We start from the raw sequence: 21,268 nt of genomic DNA, 5'->3' as shown, positions 1-21,268 counted from the left end.
ATTACGTTCAGTGTTAGAGAAAATGAGATAAACTCCTAAGTGTCAAAAAAAATAATCTCTCTCTCTCTCGGCCATTTATGCTACGTTAACAAGTTGACTGGTTAATGTAGTCGCCCGTGGTGTGGGAGACCCGGGTTCGTGTCCCGGCTGCCCCCTGAATTTGCCACTATATATATATATATATATATATATATATATATATATATATATATATATATTTGTGTGTGTGTAGGTCTATTTTTCCCCTAGAGTAGTCTTATCTCAACATTTTTTAATATTTTATCAGCTATCAAATACGGAGAACTGTCATTTGAAGCTGTTTTATGTGGTTGTTATTTTATGTGGCATTCACTGAACAGATAATTACAGTTTTAAAAGATGTTTATGTTTGGAGTGTGCTCTACAATGTGATATTTAGCGTAAAACTGTGTCCTGTCTGGATTCTTACTAACTCAGTTAAACACCGAGAGCCACCCTCTCAGTAATAATAATAATAATAATAATAATAATAATAATTAATAATGGGAGAGTTGACAAGATTTTTCTGTTTCGTTTTCTTTACACTTATCAAACCTATCAGTTAAATTCACAGCCGTACATTAAACTTGTGATGAAGTTTCAGGTTTGTAGTTTTCATTGGACACCTACACAGCGCCCTCTGCTGGAGAGACAACCACACGGCTCCGTTCTCAACACATTTATTGTATGCAAAGTTACTCGTTTTCCCATCAATATAGTCTTTAAATAAATTACAAGTGTGAAGATTCGTGAATAATTAACGTGCATTAGACTGGAAACATTTACAAAATGTGAGCTTAACACAAAGAAAAAACTATTTCTACCGTCTTATTTTAACCGCGTACAGCTTATTTTCAGTGACCTCATAAAAAATGTTTGACTGCAACAATCTGAGGCGATGAGCCACACCTTTGTCAAAAATAAAAAAAGTCAGTACTGGGGAGGAAGTATACACTGGTTTTAATTGAGCTGATAAGGAAGTGAAATGGCTAAAATTAAATTTCTGCTCCTTCCTCTTTTTGTCCCCCCCCCACCCCACCCCCACCATAATGGCCCATATCTCCATTCAAGAACAGAATAACACATTTTACTGAATCGAAAGAAATTTTCTCACACTGACTTTTGCATTAAATCTGCATTAGAGCTGCACCCCACGTCTGTACCCAGATAGCAAAACTGCTGTGGCCTGGACCCGTCCCACACCCCACACTTGGTCCGGCCCACATACCACGTGGAATGATGGCACTTGGGCGGTCCGCTCCTGTTGGCCAGATCTGGGCCAGAACCAAGCCATAGCAATGCCGCATGTGCCACATATTTGCCAAAGGTGGCCATATTTGTTTTGTGATATTTGGGCCATATTCACCACTTCAGGCTCACATCCAGATCACATCTTTGCCAAAAAAGGCCCACATTTGATTTGGCATATTTGGGCCATGTTTGCTATTATACGTGTGGGCCACTTCAGGCTCACGTCCGTTTTGTCAGGGCCAGAAGAAGGCCGTCGGTGCCGCATCGCTGCCTGAAGTGGCCCACATCCGGATGCTGTCTGGGTAGCGGAGCACGTGACATAAAGTAGCAGCAAAGTAAAGTTGTGCTCTGTACGGCGCAACACTGCAGCTCACACACGGGTCGTTTCACGCTCCTCATCAGCAAAACTCAATTACTGCCCCCCCGCGCTGCACTTCGCTGTACGGCACCAGGGCTCAACGCTTTCATAGGGGCACAGCTTCCACGCCCCGGCGGGCCGCGTGGAAGCACGGGATGATCACAGGGAAAACAAACAGATCTGGGGGTCTGATCCGTCAGAAGATCAACCCGTCCGTTGAGTCTCAGCTCTGCGAGCCGGCGGTGCCAGTGGTGACTTTCCTCTTGCGGGCCGCCACCAGGTCATAGAAGGGGTCCTTTGTGATGCTCGCTCTGTCAGGGCAAAGGTCAAAATTCAGTTTGAAAATGAGAAGATAAAGAGCGAATGTCACATGAGGCGTTCACACACAACTACTTGAGACTAATACACATATTGTAGCAGAGACGGCAAACAAAAAAGTGTCACGAACTCGTGGTCCTTGCTTAATGAGCCTGGTAGCTTAATGAGCCTGGTAGCTTAATGACATTTTAATGAAACATTTTCCGGCACAGGATACAAATCCTCTACACCAGACTCGACCATCAAAGCAAACAACCATACAAAAGAAGAACCACAATATCGTTATTAAAATCACAATAAGGGGCGTCCGGGTGGTGTAGCGGTCTACTCCGTTGCCTACCAACACAGGGGTCGGCGGTTCGAATCCCCGTGTTACCTCCGGCTTGGTCGGGCGTCCCTACAGACACAATTGGCCGTGTCTGTAGGCCGGATGTGGGTATGTGTCCTTGTCGCTGCACTAGCGCCTCCTCTGGTCGGTTGGGGGCGCCTGTTCAGGGGGGGGGGTAGCGTGATCCTCCACGCGCTACACCCCCCTGGTGAAACTCCTCACTGTCAGGTGAAAAGAAGCGGCTGGCGACTCCACATGTATGGGAGGAGGCATGTGGTAGTCTGCAGCCCTCCCCGGATCGGCAGAGGGGGTGGAGCAGCGACCGGGACGGCTCGGAAGGGTGGGGTAATTGGCCGGATCCAAAAGGGGAGAATCTAGTTCTAAGAGTTAACTGACGGAGCCTGCACCACCTCCTCTGGAAGTTGGTTCCGTGCTCTTATGGCACGAAATGTGGAGAAGTTTTCTTCTCTTTTCGGAGTAAAAGACACTTCAGTGGGGGTAGTTTTCAGGAGTTCCCTCCTAACTCGCACCTGTTATTCCCAAAGTAGACAACAGACTCAGCTGCGGGAGCACATATTCTGTGAACAAGCTTATAGACTTCAACCGGGCCTCCTGTATGTCTCCCGAGCTGGCAGTTTAAATGTCTTGACCTCTCTTCATATGATGTCTCTTTCAGGCCTGGGATGAGTTCGGCAGCTCTTCCCCGACCCTTCACAGCTTTGTCCCTATACATTCTACTCAGGTAATCTCAGGTGACTTTCAAATTAAAAGCTCTTTTTGAAAAAAAAATTCTTTGGGGGCAAATCTACGGGCGCGCAGTCGCAGTTTATCGTCCACTGCCATCCAGGAAGGCCCCGTCTTACAAAGGAAGGTCCACTTAGTCAACTTGTGGTTGCAGTGGCTGACTGATGCCAGTCCCAACTGCAAAGATGGCTATCATCTCGCTTCATCCACCCAGGTTCTCTGCGTTTGCATCAAACAGACAGGTTTTGCCGGAATCGCTCGCAGCCCGAGCGGATCCGGATCAGCCCCGTCGCTCTCGAGACCAACAAATCGTCTCATCGAATAAATACAAGCAACCCGGATCACATCTGTGAGCAGCATGTAAGATAAACGGTGCAAATCACACGAGATAAAAGTGACACTTGATGCTGCCGCAGAAGTCACACGTCGTTTACAAGAGCTAAAACTGATAAAACTGCAGAAATATTAAATTAATAATAATTATATGCAATGAATATTAACCCCAACACTGCAATGCTTTTTTTTTTTTGCAATATTAAAGAGTACAAAGGGGTGACATACTCAGCTTGTAACTATCAAAGCTCCATTTGGAAAGAATTGATCACTCTCATTGATTAGGATGATTTTAGATTGGAAATAAGGCGGTTGTCCAAGAAGTCGTTAAATCGGACTAAATTATATTATCTGTCAGATGCACGAGAGTGTTTTTCCTCAAATGCAGTCATAAAAACAGGCCTTGCAAGCAGTGGCGGATGGTGCTAAAAATGTTTGGGGGGGGGGGCAATTTACCTTGGCGCAGCCCACCTGACAGCTGCTTTAATGTCCAACCAGTCACAGTTATTAAGAAGGACGATGCGGCCTGTAGATTCTATCAGGGTTCGTGGACGGTGGATGATTGACAGTCGAGACGAGGCGTCGTCGTGGGTGTGAACATGATTGACAGCCACGAGAATTGTCCAATCACATTAGATCCAAACACATTAAAACAATACCGATTCGCTGCCAATAAAAGTGGGCGTGTCTGGGGCAGCACAGAACTGCGCCCCCTATGGAAAATCTGAAGAAACCAATCAGACAGCAGCCTCAGGTCACCTGCTCGCCACAAGTTTGAGGGCTTACATAAGGTATCGCTTGGCCGGCGCCCCTCACCCAGGAAGTATATGTATTCAGACAGAAACCAACCAAACACCACCTGGAACCAATATTTAATGGCTGCTGACAGACTGAAAACACTTTTATTTCATAATTATTTGCATTATACAACTAAATTATATTGAACATGTTTGAAGGGGGCGGCGCCCCAGCGCCCTGTACTGGCCAGCCGCCACTGCTTGCAAGTTTTCTTATTGAGTTTTAGTGTAAAATGACAGATGGACCCAACTTGCATTACACTGCATCCTTCGCAGTATGACAATACTGCACATGTGTGTATTAATATGCCGATTGTGAAACGATAAATCGCTTAGTTTTAACTTTACGAGACCCGGGTCTCGTCAATTGCACACTCGTTGTGACATTGTGAGACCAGGCCCGTGTTGAGTGTGTTACCTGATGGAGGCCATCCAGAGATCTCGCTCCTCTGCACTGGCTGCACTGAACCTGTAGGACTGGTGTTTCCCCATCACCACCTTCCCTCGGTTCTCCGTCTTACACGCCTTAATCTTCTGTCCCTTGCTGTTATACAACTCCAGACAATACTGTTTGTACACAGACACACACACACACACACACACACACACAATTTATATATCCTTGTGGGGACAAAAAATGTAAACCTGACCTTAACCCTTAATGTTAATCCCCAGCCTAAATCACATGTATTACTTTAATCCTTGACCTAAACCTAATCATGACCCCAACTGTAACCCGAGCTGTTAAGCTAACCCCTCGCCCAGAAATATCCTTTTTCCTCTTGAGTGCCAACAATGTGTCCCCATGAGGCAGATGTTTTGTGATTCCACTGTCTTCATGAGAACACGTGGTCCACAGGAGTCCCATAGGCGTATAAACCCTAACATGCAGGTCTTTTTGATGGTGGGGGAAACCGGAGCACCCGGAGAAACCCCACCGCAGACACGGGGAGAACACGCAAACTCCACACAGAGGACGACCTGGGATGACCTCCGAGGTTGGAGAACCCCGGGGTTCGAACCCAGGACCTTCTCGCTGTGAGGCGACAGCGCTAACCACTGCGCCGCCGTGCCGCCCCCCGTGATATCATCATGATGTCTTCTGTGCTAACTAAAGCTGCAGGATGAGTCATTCGGTGCTGTGGTTGCTGATGCTACTCTGAGGAATCATGACACGTCAGCAAAGACCACGAGACCGAAAGTAGCCGTGTTAGCATTAGCACTGAGAGGATATTTTGAGTTATACTTCATACCTGTTTGCCTGTGTCTCCCTGACACTCCCTGACACTCAGGTTCTCAAGAGGAATTATTCCAATCGGGTCCGTATCCTGGGGGGAGACGGAGACATTTTGAAACATGCAGAAGGTGCTTGGATTTCAGATGTCCACCCATCCATCCATTATCCGACCCGCTTCTCCTGCTTTCAGGGTCGCGGGGATGCTGGAGCCTGTATCCCAGCAGTCGTTGGGCGGCAGGTGAGAGGACACCCTGGACAGGCCACCAGGCCATCACACAGGGCCGACACACACACACAGATTCATAGGGGTAATTTAGTATGGCCGATTCACCTGACCTACATGTCTTTGGACTGAAGGAGGATACCGGAGCACCAGGAAGAAACCCATGCAGACACGGAGACTCCCGGGTGGACTCCCCTCAAGGTTGGACTACCCTGGGGCTCGAACCCAGGCGCCCATGCAGACACGGGGACTCCCGACTCCCGGGTCGACTCCCCTCAAGGTTGGACTGCCCTGGGGCTCGAACCCAGGAGCCCATGCAGACACGGGGACTCCCGACTCCCGGGTCGACTCCCCTCAAGGTTGGACTACCCTGGGACTCGAACCCAGGGGCCCATGCAGACACGGGGACTCCCGACTCCCGGGTCGACTCCCCTCAAGGTTGGACTACCCTGGGGCTCGAACCCAGGGGCCCATGCAGACACGGGGACTCCCGACTCCCGGGTCGACTCCCCTCAAGGTTGGACTGCCCTGGGGCTCGAACCCAGGGGCCCAGCAGACACGGGGACTCCCGACTCCCGGGTCGACTCCCCTCAAGGTTGGACTACCCTGGGACTCGAACCCAGGGGCCCATGCAGACACGGGGACTCCCGACTCCCGGGTCGACTCCCCTCAAGGTTGGACGACCCTGGGGCTCGAACCCAGGGTCCCATGCAGACACGGGGACTCCCGACTCCCGGGTCGACTCCCCTCAAGGTTGGACTACCCTGGGGCTCGAACCCAGGGGCCCATGCAGACACGGGGACTCCCGACTCCCGGGTCGACTCCCCTTGAGGTTGGACGACCCTGGGGCTCGAACCCAGGGGCCCATGCAGACACGGGGACTCCCGACTCCCGGGTCGACTCCCCTCAAGGTTGGACTACCCTGGGACTCGAACCCAGGGGCCCATGCAGACACGGGGACTCCCGACTCCCGGGTCGACTCCCCTCAAGGTTGGACTACCCTGGGGCTCGAACCCAGGGGCCTTCTTGCTGTGAGGTGACCGCGCTAACCACTGCGCCACCGGATTTCAGATGTGCTCAGAATAAATGCTTTTTGTTCCTCAATTGCAGCCGCTTCAGTTTCCAAACGGAGCGATGGTTACTTACTGTGGTGTATTCAAAGTAGTAAAGGCAGCTGTCGGTCAAAATAAACCACCTCCTCTTCCAGGTTTTCACTCTTCCCCCTACAGAGAACGACACGTCTTTTTGATTTACTGAGCACAGCAACTGAGATTTTAAGTCAAGTTCATTTGTGTTGCCCTAGATCACAGTTCGTCTCAGGGGCCTCTACATTCACACAGGGAGATATACGGAGAGTAGAAACAGTAGTAGAAACAGGAAGATGCAGTAGATACAACAGATACCCTAGAAACGGTAGATAATGATGGGCTACAACGTCTTCACAGGAAGTTGAGTCAGTTCATCTGGACGCGACGTTTATTGACAGATGGGTTTCATCGCTCATCTAAGGGACCTCTTCCGTCTCAGCTGACTGCAGGTGTCCCCACCCTTATAAACAACACAGGGGCACAACGACCCAAACCAACGACCAGTGTCATATGCAAATATGGGTGTGACCATTAACTAGAGTTACAATGGCCATGTGTACTGTTCACAGAGGGTTGGGGAATGGTTGCAATCACAGCATTGGAAGATGGTGACAGATGTACTCTTTAGCCCCCCCCCCCTGGTTCAGGGATGGTGGTTCCCTCTTCCCATAGACGGCCTCTTTGACTCCACGTCAAACCAGCGCTCCTCCCTATCAAGGATGTGCACATCCTCATCCCTGAAAGAGTGGCCACTGGCCTGTAGGTGGTGTAGACTGTGGAGTCCTGGTCTGACGTGTTAGCTCTCCTGTGTTGTGCCGTCCTCTTGGCCAGCGTCTGTTTGGTTTCCACGATGTACAAGTCACGACAATCCTCCTGGCACTCAAGCGCACACTATATTGCTGTGTTTGTGCAACCATTCCCCGACCCTCTGTGAGTAGTACGCATGGCCACTGTAACTCTAGTTAATGGTCGCACCCATATTTGCATATGAACCCGGTCGTTGGTTTGGGTCGTTATGCCACCGTATTGTTTGTACGGGTGGGGATACCTGAAGTCAGCTGAGACTGAAGAGGTCCCTTAGAGGGGTGATGAAACCTGTCAATAAACGCTGTGTCCAGATGAGCCGACTCAACTTCCTGTGTGTTTCTTACCTGGATTACTGAGCACGCATCAAGGACACAGCAGCTTCTCATTTGGATGAGGAAAAACGCCTCAGAGGCTGAATAACGCCATGGCTTTTAGGGGCGAAGTCTACGGCGGTCAAGTCAAAGTGACCCTCTACATAGCTGTAATGCCGCTCCATAATGAAATCTCACCCATTTTGAGGAGCCACCCCTCTCTCTCCGGGTTGAAGAAGGTGTACGTGAGGTCGTTCCCATCGTCCTCGGGGATTTTGAACGGCTCGTTGTGAATACTGTCGTACAGTTTCTGTGAGGGCAATTTTTTGAGATGAGGGGGAACAAATCTCAGTTTGATTATCAGTCAGTCAACATCAGCTGTTTTCTTTAATACGCCGCCATAATCTTATTATAAACCGGTATGACCAAAAATAGAGGTCATGTCAGGTGGAAGCAATAGAGACCAGATCAGAGATCAGAGAGAGCTCTTTAAGACCGCATCCATTTTGGGTCTAGAGCAGGGATGGGCAACATGGTCCAGAAAGGTCCGGTGTGGGTGCAGGTCTTTGTTCCAACCAAGGAGTTACACACCTGAGTCTACAAATCAAGGTCCTTAGCGAAGACTATTGGTTGACTCATAGAACCAGGTGTGTAACTGCTTGGTTGGAACAAAGACCTGCACCCACACCGGGGACCGTGTTGCCTATCCCTGGTCTAGAGCCAATGGGATCGTGTTGCCTATCCCTGGTCTAGAGCCAATGATGTATTGCTCATCAGGAGTGACATGCGGCAGAACCACAGACTGGGGGGTGGGCAGTCTTATCCAGAAAGGGCCCATGTGGGTGAAGGTTTTTGTTGCAACCAAGCAGTTACACATCTGGTCCCACTAATCCACCAGCAGAGTCCCTGCTGCACTTGATGAGGAGACACAGTTGTGCAACTGCTCGGCTGGACCAAAACCCTTCACCCACACCGGCCCTTTCTGGACAACACTGCCCACCCCTGCCCTAAGGTAAGGATTCTGAAACCGGAGGAAAAGTCCAAACTAACCCCACCTCCCCCCCTCCCCACCACCACCACCACGTCTAATTGAGGAACTAGACCGAGAGTCTTCTGTTGAATGTATAATTAGATTGAATGTGTATGTGGACGTTCCACCCCCCCCCCCCCCGTGGGGCAGATAACGCTGCCCTCACCTTGAGCAGCTCGTCGGGCAGATCTCTGCCGTTGTTGATGCCTCGGTTCATGCAGACGAACCGCTGCAGGGTGGGCTTGTCCTTAACGTTGGGGTTGTGGAGGCTGGTGTTGAGCATGATGATCGCAAACGACAGGATGTAGCAGGTGTCTGTTAACAAGCCCCCCCCCCCATCACACACACACACACACACACACACACACACACACACACACACACACACACACACACACACACACACACACACACACACACACAGGAATACAGAAGTGAGTTTTTGTACCTCATCATTTCAGTAGAAGGTTAGGATTTAGCTTGGTTTGGCGGTACTTGTGTACAAGGTGGCCATTTTTTTTATCCTCCCTCACAAAACAGCAACAGAACAACAGCAAAAACTAAATAAATATGAATCTTTGACTCGAGTACGCTTGTATGTGGCCACGAGCCCACGACATAGGACATAACAGAGTTTAGGACGCTCGGGTAAAGCGCGCCGCACGAAAAAGCCAAATCAGATCCTTTAGCGACTATCAACCGCAGCAGAGTTAGACCTCCGCAGCAGAGTTAGACCTCCACAGCAGAGTTAGACCTGCACAGCGGAGTTAGACTTGCACAGCAGTTAGACCTGCACAGCAGAGTTAGACCTCCACAGCAGAGTTAGACCTCCACAGCAGAGTTAGACCTGCACAGCGGAGTTAGACTTGCACAGCAGTTAGACCTCCACAGCAGAGTTAGACCTCCACAGCAGAGTTAGACCTGCACAGCAGAGTGAGACCTCCACAGCAGAGTTAGACCTCCACAGCAGAGTTAGATCTGCGCAGCAGAGTTAGACCTCCACAGCAGAGTTAGACCTCCACAGCAGGGTGAGACCTCCACAGCAGAGTTAGACCTGCACAGCAGAGTGAGACCTCCACAGCAGAGTTAGACCTGTACAGCAGAGTTAGACCTGTACAGCAGAGTGAGACCTCCACAGCAGAGTTAGACCTCCGCAGCAGAGTTAGACCTGCACAGCAGAGTGAGACCTCCACAGCAGAGTTAGACCTCCACAGCAGAGTTAGATCTGCGCAGCAGAGTTAGACCTCCACAGCAGAGTTAGACCTCCACAGCAGGGTGAGACCTCCACAGCAGAGTTAGACCTGCACAGCAGAGTGAGACCTCCACAGCAGAGTTAGACCTGTACAGCAGAGTTAGACCTGTACAGCAGAGTGAGACCTCCACAGCAGAGTTAGACCTCCGCAGCAGAGTTAGACCTCCACAGCAGAGTGAGACCTGCACAGCAGAGTTAGACTTGCACAGCAGTTAGACCTGCACAGCAGAGTTAGACCTCCACAGCAGAGTTAGACCTCCACAGCAGAGTTAGACCTGCACAGCAGAGTTAGACCTGCACAGCAGTTAGACCTCCACAGCAGAGTTAGACCTGCACAGCAGAGTTAGACCTCCACAGCAGAGTGAGACCTCCACAGCAGAGTTAGACCTCCACAGCAGAGTGAGACCTCCACAGCAGAGTTAGACCTCCGCAGCAGAGTTAGACCTCCGCAGCAGAGTTAGACCTCCACAGCAGAGTTAGACCTGCACAGCAGAGTTAGACTTGCACAGCAGTTAGACCTCCACAGCAGAGTTAGACCTGCACAGCAGAGTTAGACCTCCGCAGCAGAGTTAGACCTCCACAGCAGAGTTAGACCTCCACAGCAGAGTTAGACCTGCACAGCAGAGTTAGACTTGCACAGCAGTTAGACCTCCACAGCAGAGTTAGACCTGCACAGCAGAGTTAGACCTCCACAGCAGAGTTAGACCTCCACAGCAGAGTTAGACCTCCACAGCAGAGTTAGACCTCCGCAGCAGTTAGACCTCCGCAGCAGAGTTAGACCTCCACAGCAGAGTTAGACCTGCACAGCAGAGTGAGACCTCCACAGCAGAGTTAGACCTGCACAGCAGAGTGAGACCTCCACAGCAGAGTTAGACCTCCACAGCAGAGTTAGACCTGCACAGCAGAGTGAGACCTCCGCAGCAGAGTGAGACCTCCACAGCAGAGTTAGACCTGCACAGCAGAGTGAGACCTCCACAGCAGAGTGAGACCTCCACAGCAGAGTTAGACCTGCACAGCAGAGTGAGACCTCCACAGCAGAGTTAGACCTGCACAGCAGAGTGAGACCTCCACAGCAGAGTGAGACCTCCACAGCAGAGTTAGACCTGCACAGCAGAGTGAGACCTCCACAGCAGAATTAGACCTGCACAGCAGAGTGAGACCTCCACAGCAGAGTGAGACCTCCACAGCAGAGTTAGACCTCGATGGAAGCTCAAGCCACAGTTTTCTGGTTTGTTTTTTTAACCACGTCGACCACGTATTGCACTGCCAGTAGCTACCTGCTGACTGGAAGACCCCCGTGTTACAGTCACAGTACCGCGACGCAAACGCCTCCATCATCCTGTCGATCTTCTGCGCTTCCCCTGGAAGACGAAAGCTCCACAGAAACTGCCTGCAAGACGAGAAGAACAATTCAAATGTCACTCAGAGAGGGGGATTTCCGATTTCACACAAACAGGTCTGTCTATCTATCTATCTATCTGTCTATCTATCTATCTATCTATCTATCTATCTATCTATCTATCTATCTATCTATCTATCTATCTATCTATCTATCTATCTATCTATCTATCTATCTATCTCTCTATCTCTCTCTCTCTCTATCTCTCTATCTATCTATCTATCTATCTATCTATCTATCTATCTATCTATCTATCTATCTATCTATCTATCTATCTATCTATCTATCTGTCTGTCTGTCTGTCTGTCTGTCTGTCTGTCTGTCTGTCTGTCTGTCTATCCATCTATCTATCAGTATATTATGTCTCTGTATCTATGTACTTAACGTGTCTGTCTGTCTGTCTGTCTGTCTGTCTGTCTGTCTGTCTGTCTGTATGTATGTATGTATGTATGTGTCAAAACCACAATCAGAAACACTTGGTCGTTTCATTACATGCACATGAAATGAAACGAAACTTCATTGCCCACAGCCCACAGCCCACAGCAGTGCAACGCAAGGACAAACACAACAAGAACACACATATCCAAACTAACACATATAGCTAAACTAAAAAAATAAAAAAATAAATAACTGTCCAGGAGAACGCGCTCCAGCCAAGATGACTGCCGGTCTGCATGGGCTAGCAGTTAGCTTAGCCTGCCCCGCTTCCGCATCCTGTCAGAACACCCTCGGAGTTACCTCTTCAGCACAGCTCCAGGCAGGGCCCTGGGCCGTGGGCCCTGGGCCCACAGGATGCAGCAGCCCATGTATGTATATATGTTTGTATGCATGAATGCATATATATATATATATATATATAGAGAGAGAGAGAGAGAGAGAGAGAGAGAGAGAGAGAGAGAGAGAGAGAGAGAGAGAGAGAGAGAGAGAGAGAGAGAGAGAGAGAGATTTTTTTCAGAAACCGTCAATGGTGTGGATAAAAGTGTTCAACAAATGAGGAGCTGAAGAGAATGAGACAATGTGTGTGTGTGTTAATTGTTGGTATTTAATGGCGCCCTTATTCATTGTATTACGGTACCGGCCGTATTATTGTTCTGCGTAAGGTTTTACGGCGCATTCGGATGTGACGTCGCCACGTTCTCGGTGTGCCGCAGTGTGTTGTCAGCCTGTTGTAAGAGTCGGTAGCAGAGAGTCAGGTCCGGCTGTATTTGCCTAAATAAGTATGCCCAACGTTAAAGGCTAAGGAGAAAACCGAGTCAAGCTTTGCTTATCCTCCATACGCAAGGAGAAGGTTGCGCACCCCAGCTCAACAGGTTACGGGCCCAGGCGGAGTTGGACGCAAGCTAGAAGTTTAACGCCAAGCATTACACGGAACTTCTACAGCCTATGTGGACCAGCTTGGAGGTAAGTGAGCGTTTATATCGCAGAGTTTCTTAATCTGTGTTAATATTGTAAACTACTAATAAGACACGTTAGCCCCTAGCTAACGGGTCTGACCCTTTAACCGAGCGGTTAGTGATGTCGCCTTGTGGTGCAGTACACCCCGTTTCGAATCCCGCACCGGGCAAGAAAATAACCGGTTACATTGGTGGCAGCGGCGGGATCCGGAAGTATGCAGATCCTCAGAAGTCTCTTCGGAGCGCGGGAAGAACAAAGCGCGAGGGCGCGCTTCCGGGGAGGGTGACGACTGTGAACTACTAATAAGACACGTTAGCCCCTAGCTAACGGGTCTGACCCTTTAGCCGAGCGGTTAGCGATGTCGCCTTGTGGTGCAGTACACCTCGTGTCGAATCCCGCACCGGGCAGGAAAATAACCGGTTACAATATTCTCGGAAGAAGTTTTACGCCACGTATTATGCGTTAGCCAGTGAAGCTAACAAGCTAGCTTAGCAAAGAAAAAGTATAGCAAGCTAGCAGGCCGCGGTAAAATTCGCGCGTTAGCAACATGGCGAGCAGAGCAACGGGAGTCCTGGCACCGCAGCTTTTGTTCGACGGATCCGAAGATAAGTAGGAACTTTGGGAAACAAGATTCCTGGGCTGCTTACACACTCTGAAGCTAAAAGAGGCTATTTAACGTGAAGAACAGTTAGCTGAAGATAGGAGGAAGAATGCTGATTGCTGTGCTGAGCTAATAAGACTGATAGATGATGAAAGCGTATCGCTGATAAGACATGAAGCTGCTGGTGATGGCAGGAAGCTCTGAGAATACTGAGAGAACATTATTCCGGAAAAAGCAAGCCGCAGATAATACATTTATACACGTCATTAACCCAAGCTACGCATGACAGATAAGGGCGGAGAACCTCATTACGGCTCTGAGAGAGATGCAGGCGAGACCATGAGTGTAATCAGACTGTAATCAGAAGGAGCCCACCGCGAACCAAGAGGAGACCAGCTTACCTACAGGAATTCGAGACTGAGGACACAGAGGACAAACTGCAAACGTGCGTGGACTCTTGTTATAGAGCAGTATGCGACATTCCTCAAACCTGTCAGGACGCCATAGCGTCAACCAAATCAAGGCAGTGGAAAAATGCCATGAACAAGGAGATGCGATCACTGGAGGAGAACGAGGCCTTCAGCCTCACCCAGTTGCCACCAGGTAAACAGGCAGTGGGGGGTAGATGGGTCTGCACACTCAAGTATGATGTTGATGGATCAGATAAATACAAGGCGGTATTCGTATCAAAAGGCTACAATCAGAAACCAGGAACTGACTGCGAGGAGACATTCTCACCCACAGCTGATATGACAAGTGGTCATGAGGAAGGCACCACAGGAGAACCCAGTCTTACACCAGATGGACGTTAAGACTGCTTATTTGCATGCACCAATTGACTGAAATCTATATAGAGCATCCAGAAGGTTATGAGAAAAAGTCAGAAACGTGTGAAAAGCTAGTATGCAAGTTGCAGAAGTCTCTCTATGGTCTAAAGCAGTCAGGCAGAAACTGGAATGCTGTGTTACATACATGTTTGTGTGAAAATGGTTTTGTACAGCATCCCGCTGATCACTGCGTGTATACAAGAGAAAAACATAACGAAAAGGTAATTTGATATATGGGTTGACGATCTGATCATAGCAGCTAGCGACAAGAGTGTACTGAAATGTGTAAAGGGGATGCTCACTGAAAGGTTCAAAATGAAAGACCTGGGAAAGTTGAAACATTTCTTGGGGATAGATTTTGAGCAAGCAGAAGGTCAAGTTAAAATGTCACAGAAGAGATATGTGAGCAAAATACTGGAGAGATTTGAATTGCAGGATTGCAGGTCCAGAGTGACTCCATGTGAGCCAAAACTTGAGTACACAGAAAATGCTGAAAAAATGAAAGAGCCAAAAAAGTACAGAGAGGCAGTGGGAAGTTTAATTTACTTGTCCCCATGCACTCGACCAGATATAAGTTTCATAGTCAGTAAACTATCTCAGCACTTTGGTGAACCAACAGAAGAACACTGGAACACTGTAAAACATGTGTTCAGATACCTCAAAAGTACAGCAGAATAGGAGATATGCTTCAAGAGAAATGACACAGAGAGACTAGGTCTAAGAGTCTGCAGTGATGCTGAATGGGCATCAGATGTAACAGACAGATGTAGTACATCAGGATATTGTGTCGGTCTAAGTGAAGGAAGCTCTTTGATCTCATGGAAGACGAGAAAACAACCAACAGTAGAACTATCTACTTGCGAAGCAGAGTACATGTCCTTAGCATCAGCCATACAGGAATGTATCTACGTAGAACAGCTACTCAGAGGTATAGACAAATACCATTATGCACAAACAAAGGTGTACGAAGACAACCAAGGTACTATAGCCCTAGCCAGAAACCCAGGAAACAGGCAGAGGTGCAAGCACATTGATATTGAGGACCACTTCATAAGGGAAAACTGTCAATAATGGAAAGGTAATCTTGGAAAACTGCCCTACTGAGCAATGTTCGCTGATGTAATGACAAAGGCAGCCACCAAGCTAAAGCTAAAGAGGTTTGCGCAAGACATGTTTGGCACTAGAAGTGCCAAGGGTGTGTGCTCATTGTCGAGGTAAAGAAGAAGCCTTATTTTTTGTTGTTTTGTTTTCCAGGTAACCCAGTGAGCTAAGAGCGAGTGGGGGTGTTAAGTGGTTATTTAATGGCGCCCTTACTCATTGTATTACGGTACCAGCCGTATTATTGTTCCGTCTAAGGCTTTACGGTGCATTCAGATGTGACGTCGCCACGTTCTCTGTGTGCGACAGTGTGTTTTAAGCCTGTTGTAAGAGTCGGTAGCAGAGAGCCGAGTCAAGCTTTGCTTATCCTCCATACGCAAGAAGAAGATTGCGCACCCCAGGTCAACAACATATACCTATATATGTGTGTGTGTATATATATATATATATATATATATATATATATACACTACCGTTCAAAAGTTTGGGATCACCCAAACAATTTTGTGTTTTCCATGAAAAGTCACACTTATTCACCACCATATGTTGTGAAATGAATAGAAAATAGAGTCAAGACATTGACAAGGTTAGAAATAATGATTTGTATTTGAAATAAGATTTTTTTTACATCAAACTTTGCTTTCGTCAAAGAATCCTCCATTTGCAGCAATTACAGCATTGCAGACCTTTGGCATTCTAGCTGTTAATTTGTTGAGGTAATCTGGAGAAATTGCACCCCACGCTTCCAGAAGCAGCTCCCACAAGTTGGATTGGTTGGATGGGCACTTCTTTGAGCAGATTGAGTTTCTGGAGCATCACATTTGTGGGGTCAATTAAACGCTCAAAATGGCCAGAAAAAGAGAACTTTCATCTGAAACTCGACAGTCTATTCTTGTTCTTAGAAATGAAGGCTATTCCATGCGAGAAATTGCTAAGAAATTGAAGATTTCCTACACCGGTGTGTACTACTCCCTTCAGAGGACAGCACAAACAGGCTCTAACCAGAGTAGAAAAAGAAGTGGGAGGCCGCGTTGCACAACTGAGCAAGAAGATAAGTACATTAGAGTCTCTAGTTTGAGAAACAGACACCTCACAGGTCCCCAACTGGCATCTTCATTAAATAGTACCTGTTAGAGCCTGTTTGTGCTGTCCTCTGAAGGGAGTAGTACACACCGGTGTAGGAAATCTTCAATTTCTTAGCAATTTCTCGCATGGAATAGCCTTCATTTCTAAGAACAAGAATAGACTGTCGAGTTTCAGATGAAAGTTCTCTTTTTCTGGCCATTTTGAGCGTTTAATTGACCCCACAAATGTGATGCTCCAGAAACTCAATCTGCTCAAAGAAGTGCCCATCCAACCAATCCAACTTGTGGGAGCTGCTTCTGGAAGCGTGGGCTGCAATTTCTCCAGATTACCTCAACAAATTAACAGCTAGAATGCCAAAGGTCTGCAATGCTGTAATTGCTGCAAATGGAGGATTCTTTGACGAAAGCAAAGTTTGATGTAAAAAAAATCTTATTTCAAATACAAATCATTATTTCTAACCTTGTCAATGTCTTGACTCTATTTTCTATTCATTTCACAACATATGGTGGTGAATAAGTGTGACTTTTCATGGAAAACACGAAATTGTTTGGGTGATCCCAAACTTTTGAACGGTAGTGTATATGTATATATAACTTTGTTAAAAGAAACACTCAACGGTAGGGAAAGTGCTGAACAAATAAGGAGTAAAATAATCCAGTGAGTCAAGTAAATTCTCTATGAGACAGTACAAGCCTGTTTCATGCCATAAGCAATCATCAGCTGTCAATAAAACTACTCAATAAAACTACTAAAAATAAAATAAAATAAAATTCAATAAAAGCTGATGATTGCTTATGGCATGAAACAGGCTTGTACTGTCATAAAGAATTCACTTGACTAGCTGGATGTTTTATTTATATATATATATATATATATATATATATATATATATATATATATATATACGTATATATATATAGAGAGAGAGACAGCAAGAGAGAGACCATGTATGTAAAAAAAAAAAAAGATGTTGGAGAAGAGAGAAAGTTTAACGCTCCTCTCTCTTTTCAACTTCTATGGAGGAGCTCTTAACCTTTAACCAGCCGCTTTAGCGCAGCAGCCCACCCTTCCAGCAGCAGAGGACTTGAAGGTCATGCATGCAGTGTGAACGTGAACGTCCCTGCTGAACATGGGATGTGACTTTCCTTAGAGATGAATTCAAGTAAATAAATAAATAAATAAATAACCAACCAACCTCAACGCCTGCACCAGATTCAGGTCTGAGAACTCGTGCAGGCCCACGAAGGCTTTCAAAACCTCAAGGTGCATTTCCTCCCTGTGTGCGCGCAAAAAAAAGAAGCCGTGTCAGTTATTTGCCATCTGAAATCCTCACTTTTTCTAATTATGATGTCAATCTTAAGGTAATGATCAACTGCACGCCGGCTGTCATCATCAGAACCGTGGTTAATAGTGCTGTGTACCTCTCTCCCAGGAAATTTCCTATGGCAGTCTTGTTGAGTCCATCCTCCTTGTACAGGAACTCTGCCACCGTCCCCGCCGTCCATTCCAGCAGACCGTTTCCCACCAGGTAATGAATCCCCTGAAGCACAGGGTTATGGTCAATCAGAGGGAAATTGTCTGTTCACCGTTTTGGAAACCACATGCACACAATTTGGGAATGTGTGTTAATGAATATAATCTTTCTACTGTGATTTGTGTTTCATTTCTCGTGCCGTGCCGCATTAAGCGTTCTCTCTGCATGTGTAAATTGAATTGCTGTGGGTATTTTTATCGTTTTTACCCAGTGATATTTCTGTCTTATGCTTGGCATATTGTGGTATGCTTCTTAAATTTCGATTTTTTCTTAACTGACTTAAGGACTTTTGTGACGAGCATCTTTTTTAATAAATATTACTTAAGTAAGTAAGGTTTTTTTGTCATTTCTCGGGTATTTAAGTGCTGCTGAACTGCTGCTTTAAAATCCCTGTGGTTGGTGGTGTCAGCTGACACCCCCTGCCGCCCTGCTGGTGTCGTATATCAGTCCATCCATCCATCCATTACCCGAACCACTTATGCTCTCAGGGTCGCGGAGACGCTGGAGCCTATCCCAGCAGTCATTGGGCGGCAGGCGGGGAGACACCCTGGAGGTGGCCCCTGAATTCGCTACATTGGTGTCAGAAGTGGGGTGGTGAGACCATGGGGCCATCGGAAGTGTATGCGCCCAGAGGCGTGAGGGAGCTGATATGCTGAAGCGTGGGGATGCCCTTCCTGAAGGAGGGGGGTAGTGTGACAACCACGGTTGTGTAGACTCACTAGCCCTTGGCTAACTGGTCGGACGCTTTAGTCGACTGGTTAACATTGTCGCCCGTGGTGCGGGAGATCCGGGTTCGCATCCTGGCTGCGGCGGCTCCCGGGCTGCCCCTGAATTCGCTACAATACCGACGTTACACGACACCCAGGTCATCACACAGGGCCCACACACACTAACACACACACACATTCATACCCAGGGGCAATGTAGTACGGCCGAGTCACCTGACCTACATGTCTTTGGACTGTGGGAGGAAACCGGAGCCCCCGGAGGAAACCCACACAGACACAGGGAGAACATGCAAACTCCACACAGAGGATGACTCGGGACGACCCCAAGGTTGGACTACCCCAGGGCTCGAACCCGGGACCTTCTTGCTGTGAGGCGACCGCACTAACCACTGCGCCACCGTGCCACCCTCATATGCTAGCCGTCTGTATGAGATGGGGTATCCATGGTCTAAAGAGAAAAGTGCAACTTTGAACCGTTTGCTTCTCCCTAGTGGAGAATCTTGCAATGTGCAACATTCAAGCCTCATAATAAATAACATTTCCTTCAGCTCTCTCACTCTTGCCTGGGTCCTGCTACAGGGAATAGGTCCTGTTTGGCTAGCAGACTTCTTTTTTAGGAGATGGAGGTTCTTGAATGGAAATTAGTCCCGCTCGCTCGGTGTGTTGACAGACTAATCAACCACAGTTTCTTAGAAAGCTTCTTGGTGACTTAGTTATTTCCCCAGACTATGCAGCTACACATTAGAATAATTTGGCATCAGCAAAAAAAAACAGACCTGTGTTGATGGTGCACTGCAGGCAAGTGTACTGCAGCTACTCTACCCAGATCAAACCAGTTTAATCTGAAGACACCATTACTGCCGAGAAATCTTAAAAACATCTAATACGCCTGCTTCATGATCTCCACAGGGCAAGGTGGTCAGTTGCCGCCTACATGGGACGGGGTAGGGGTGTTGCAGGGACTTTGTGCATAAAGTTCCTTCATCTTACACGAGTCTCGGATGAGGAGGAGGAGGAGGCCACTGTGGTTAATCGGCATCCTGTTCTTCTACCCCACTTCAGGGAACAGGATGTGGTTTCCACACCATCTCTTGCTCTCTTTCTCAGTCACCCCGTCTGCCTTTGCACAAGTTGCAGTTCTGCAGATAAGGTGGCTCTCTCTCTCCCTCTACATCCGCTCATGCACTGTGCTGGGGCTATCTTCTCTGCCATCTCTCAGAAAATGTGACGTGAATTAAAGACAATATTCACTATTATCCATCCTGTCGGTGTGGCACGTCGTCCTTGTGTGTGAATGGGCGAATCTAATGACATGAGGCACATGGCGGCGAGCAGTGAGTGATGGGAACTTGTGGTTTTTACCTGTCATTTGAGGGTTTTTTTACATGGGGAGGTGTTACAGGGCACGGCCTAGATTTAAACTAGCGCACCTAACATGATCAAAACCAGTTGTGTCATCACATTTAAACCCACTGTTGTGTTGTGTGTAATGGATCAGAGTTGACTTGTTTGATTTTACCCGGATGTGGATCTGTGCAACATTTCATAAAATAGATCATTTGGGGCATGTGGTGTGGCCAGTACAGGGCGCTGGGGCGCCGCCCCTTCAAACATCAAGAGATTAAAATCTACTTAAACATGTTAAATATAATTTAGTTGTATAATTATGAAATAAAGGTGTATTCAGTCTGTGAGCGCCTGTCAGAACCCATTAAATATTGGTTCCAGGTGGTATTTGGTCGGTTTCTGTCTGAATACATATACTTCCTGGGTGAGGGGGTGCAGGCCAAACCACACCTTATGTAAGCCCTCGAACTTGTGGCGAGCAGGTGACCTGAGGCTGCTGCCTGATTGGTTTCTTCAGATTTTCCAGGGGGCGCAGTTCTGTGCTGCCCCAGACACGCCCACTTTTATTGGCAGTGAATCGGTATTGTTTAAATGTTCTTTGATCAAATGTGATTGGACAATTCTCATGGCTGTCAATCATGTTCACAAGCACCACCACGCCTCGTCTCAACTGTCAATCATCCACCATCTGAAAAATCTATAGACTACATTGTCCTTCTTAATAACCCTGTGACTGTGTTTAATTAATGTGTGACTTAATGTGTGCTTAAAGCAGCTGTCAGGTGTGCCAAGGTAAATTGCGCCCCCCCCCCCAAAAAATCTTTTTAGCACCAACCGCCACTGAATGAGCTCACCTTTTTGTGGTCCATGTTGAACTTTTTCTTCCCACACAATAATTTCTTGTTCCTGACGGCACTTTTACTACAGAGAGAGATACGTATTACTAGAGGAGTGGACTCGAGTCATATGACTTGGACTCGAGTCCAGTGACTTGGACTCGAGTCAGACTCAAATCACAGATTTGATGACTTTGGCTTGACAAAAACTGAGACAGACTTGCAACTCGACGTTGACGTCAACACCGAGGACTCGTGACTGGACATGGACTTGAGCGTTCTGACTTGAGAGACTTGATACCTTCTCCAAGTTCACAGATAA

At 47.6% G+C, this 21,268-nt stretch overlaps 1 protein-coding gene across 1 annotated transcript; it reads right to left on the bottom strand.

Moving 5' to 3' along the window:
- Positions 1-689: 689 nt before the first annotated feature.
- cyth4a (cytohesin 4a) lies at positions 690-18,251 on the bottom strand. The gene is made up of 9 exons (XM_056287412.1): positions 17,923-18,251; positions 17,697-17,777; positions 11,373-11,485; positions 9,010-9,158; positions 8,012-8,123; positions 6,754-6,830; positions 5,401-5,475; positions 4,566-4,714; positions 690-1,938 (listed from the first exon to the last, which is right to left on the bottom strand). The coding sequence occupies exons 2-9, from the start codon at positions 17,768-17,770 to the stop codon at positions 1,851-1,853; spliced, it is 837 nt and encodes a 278-aa protein (XP_056143387.1). The 5' UTR covers positions 17,771-17,777; positions 17,923-18,251; the 3' UTR covers positions 690-1,850.
- Between the last annotated feature and the right edge of the window lie 3,017 nt (positions 18,252-21,268).

Source organism: Lampris incognitus, chromosome 10 (genome assembly GCF_029633865.1).
Source record: "Lampris incognitus isolate fLamInc1 chromosome 10, fLamInc1.hap2, whole genome shotgun sequence".
Lineage (NCBI taxonomy): Eukaryota > Metazoa > Chordata > Actinopteri > Lampriformes > Lampridae > Lampris > Lampris incognitus.
This window is presented reverse-complemented; position numbering and strand designations above follow the sequence as displayed.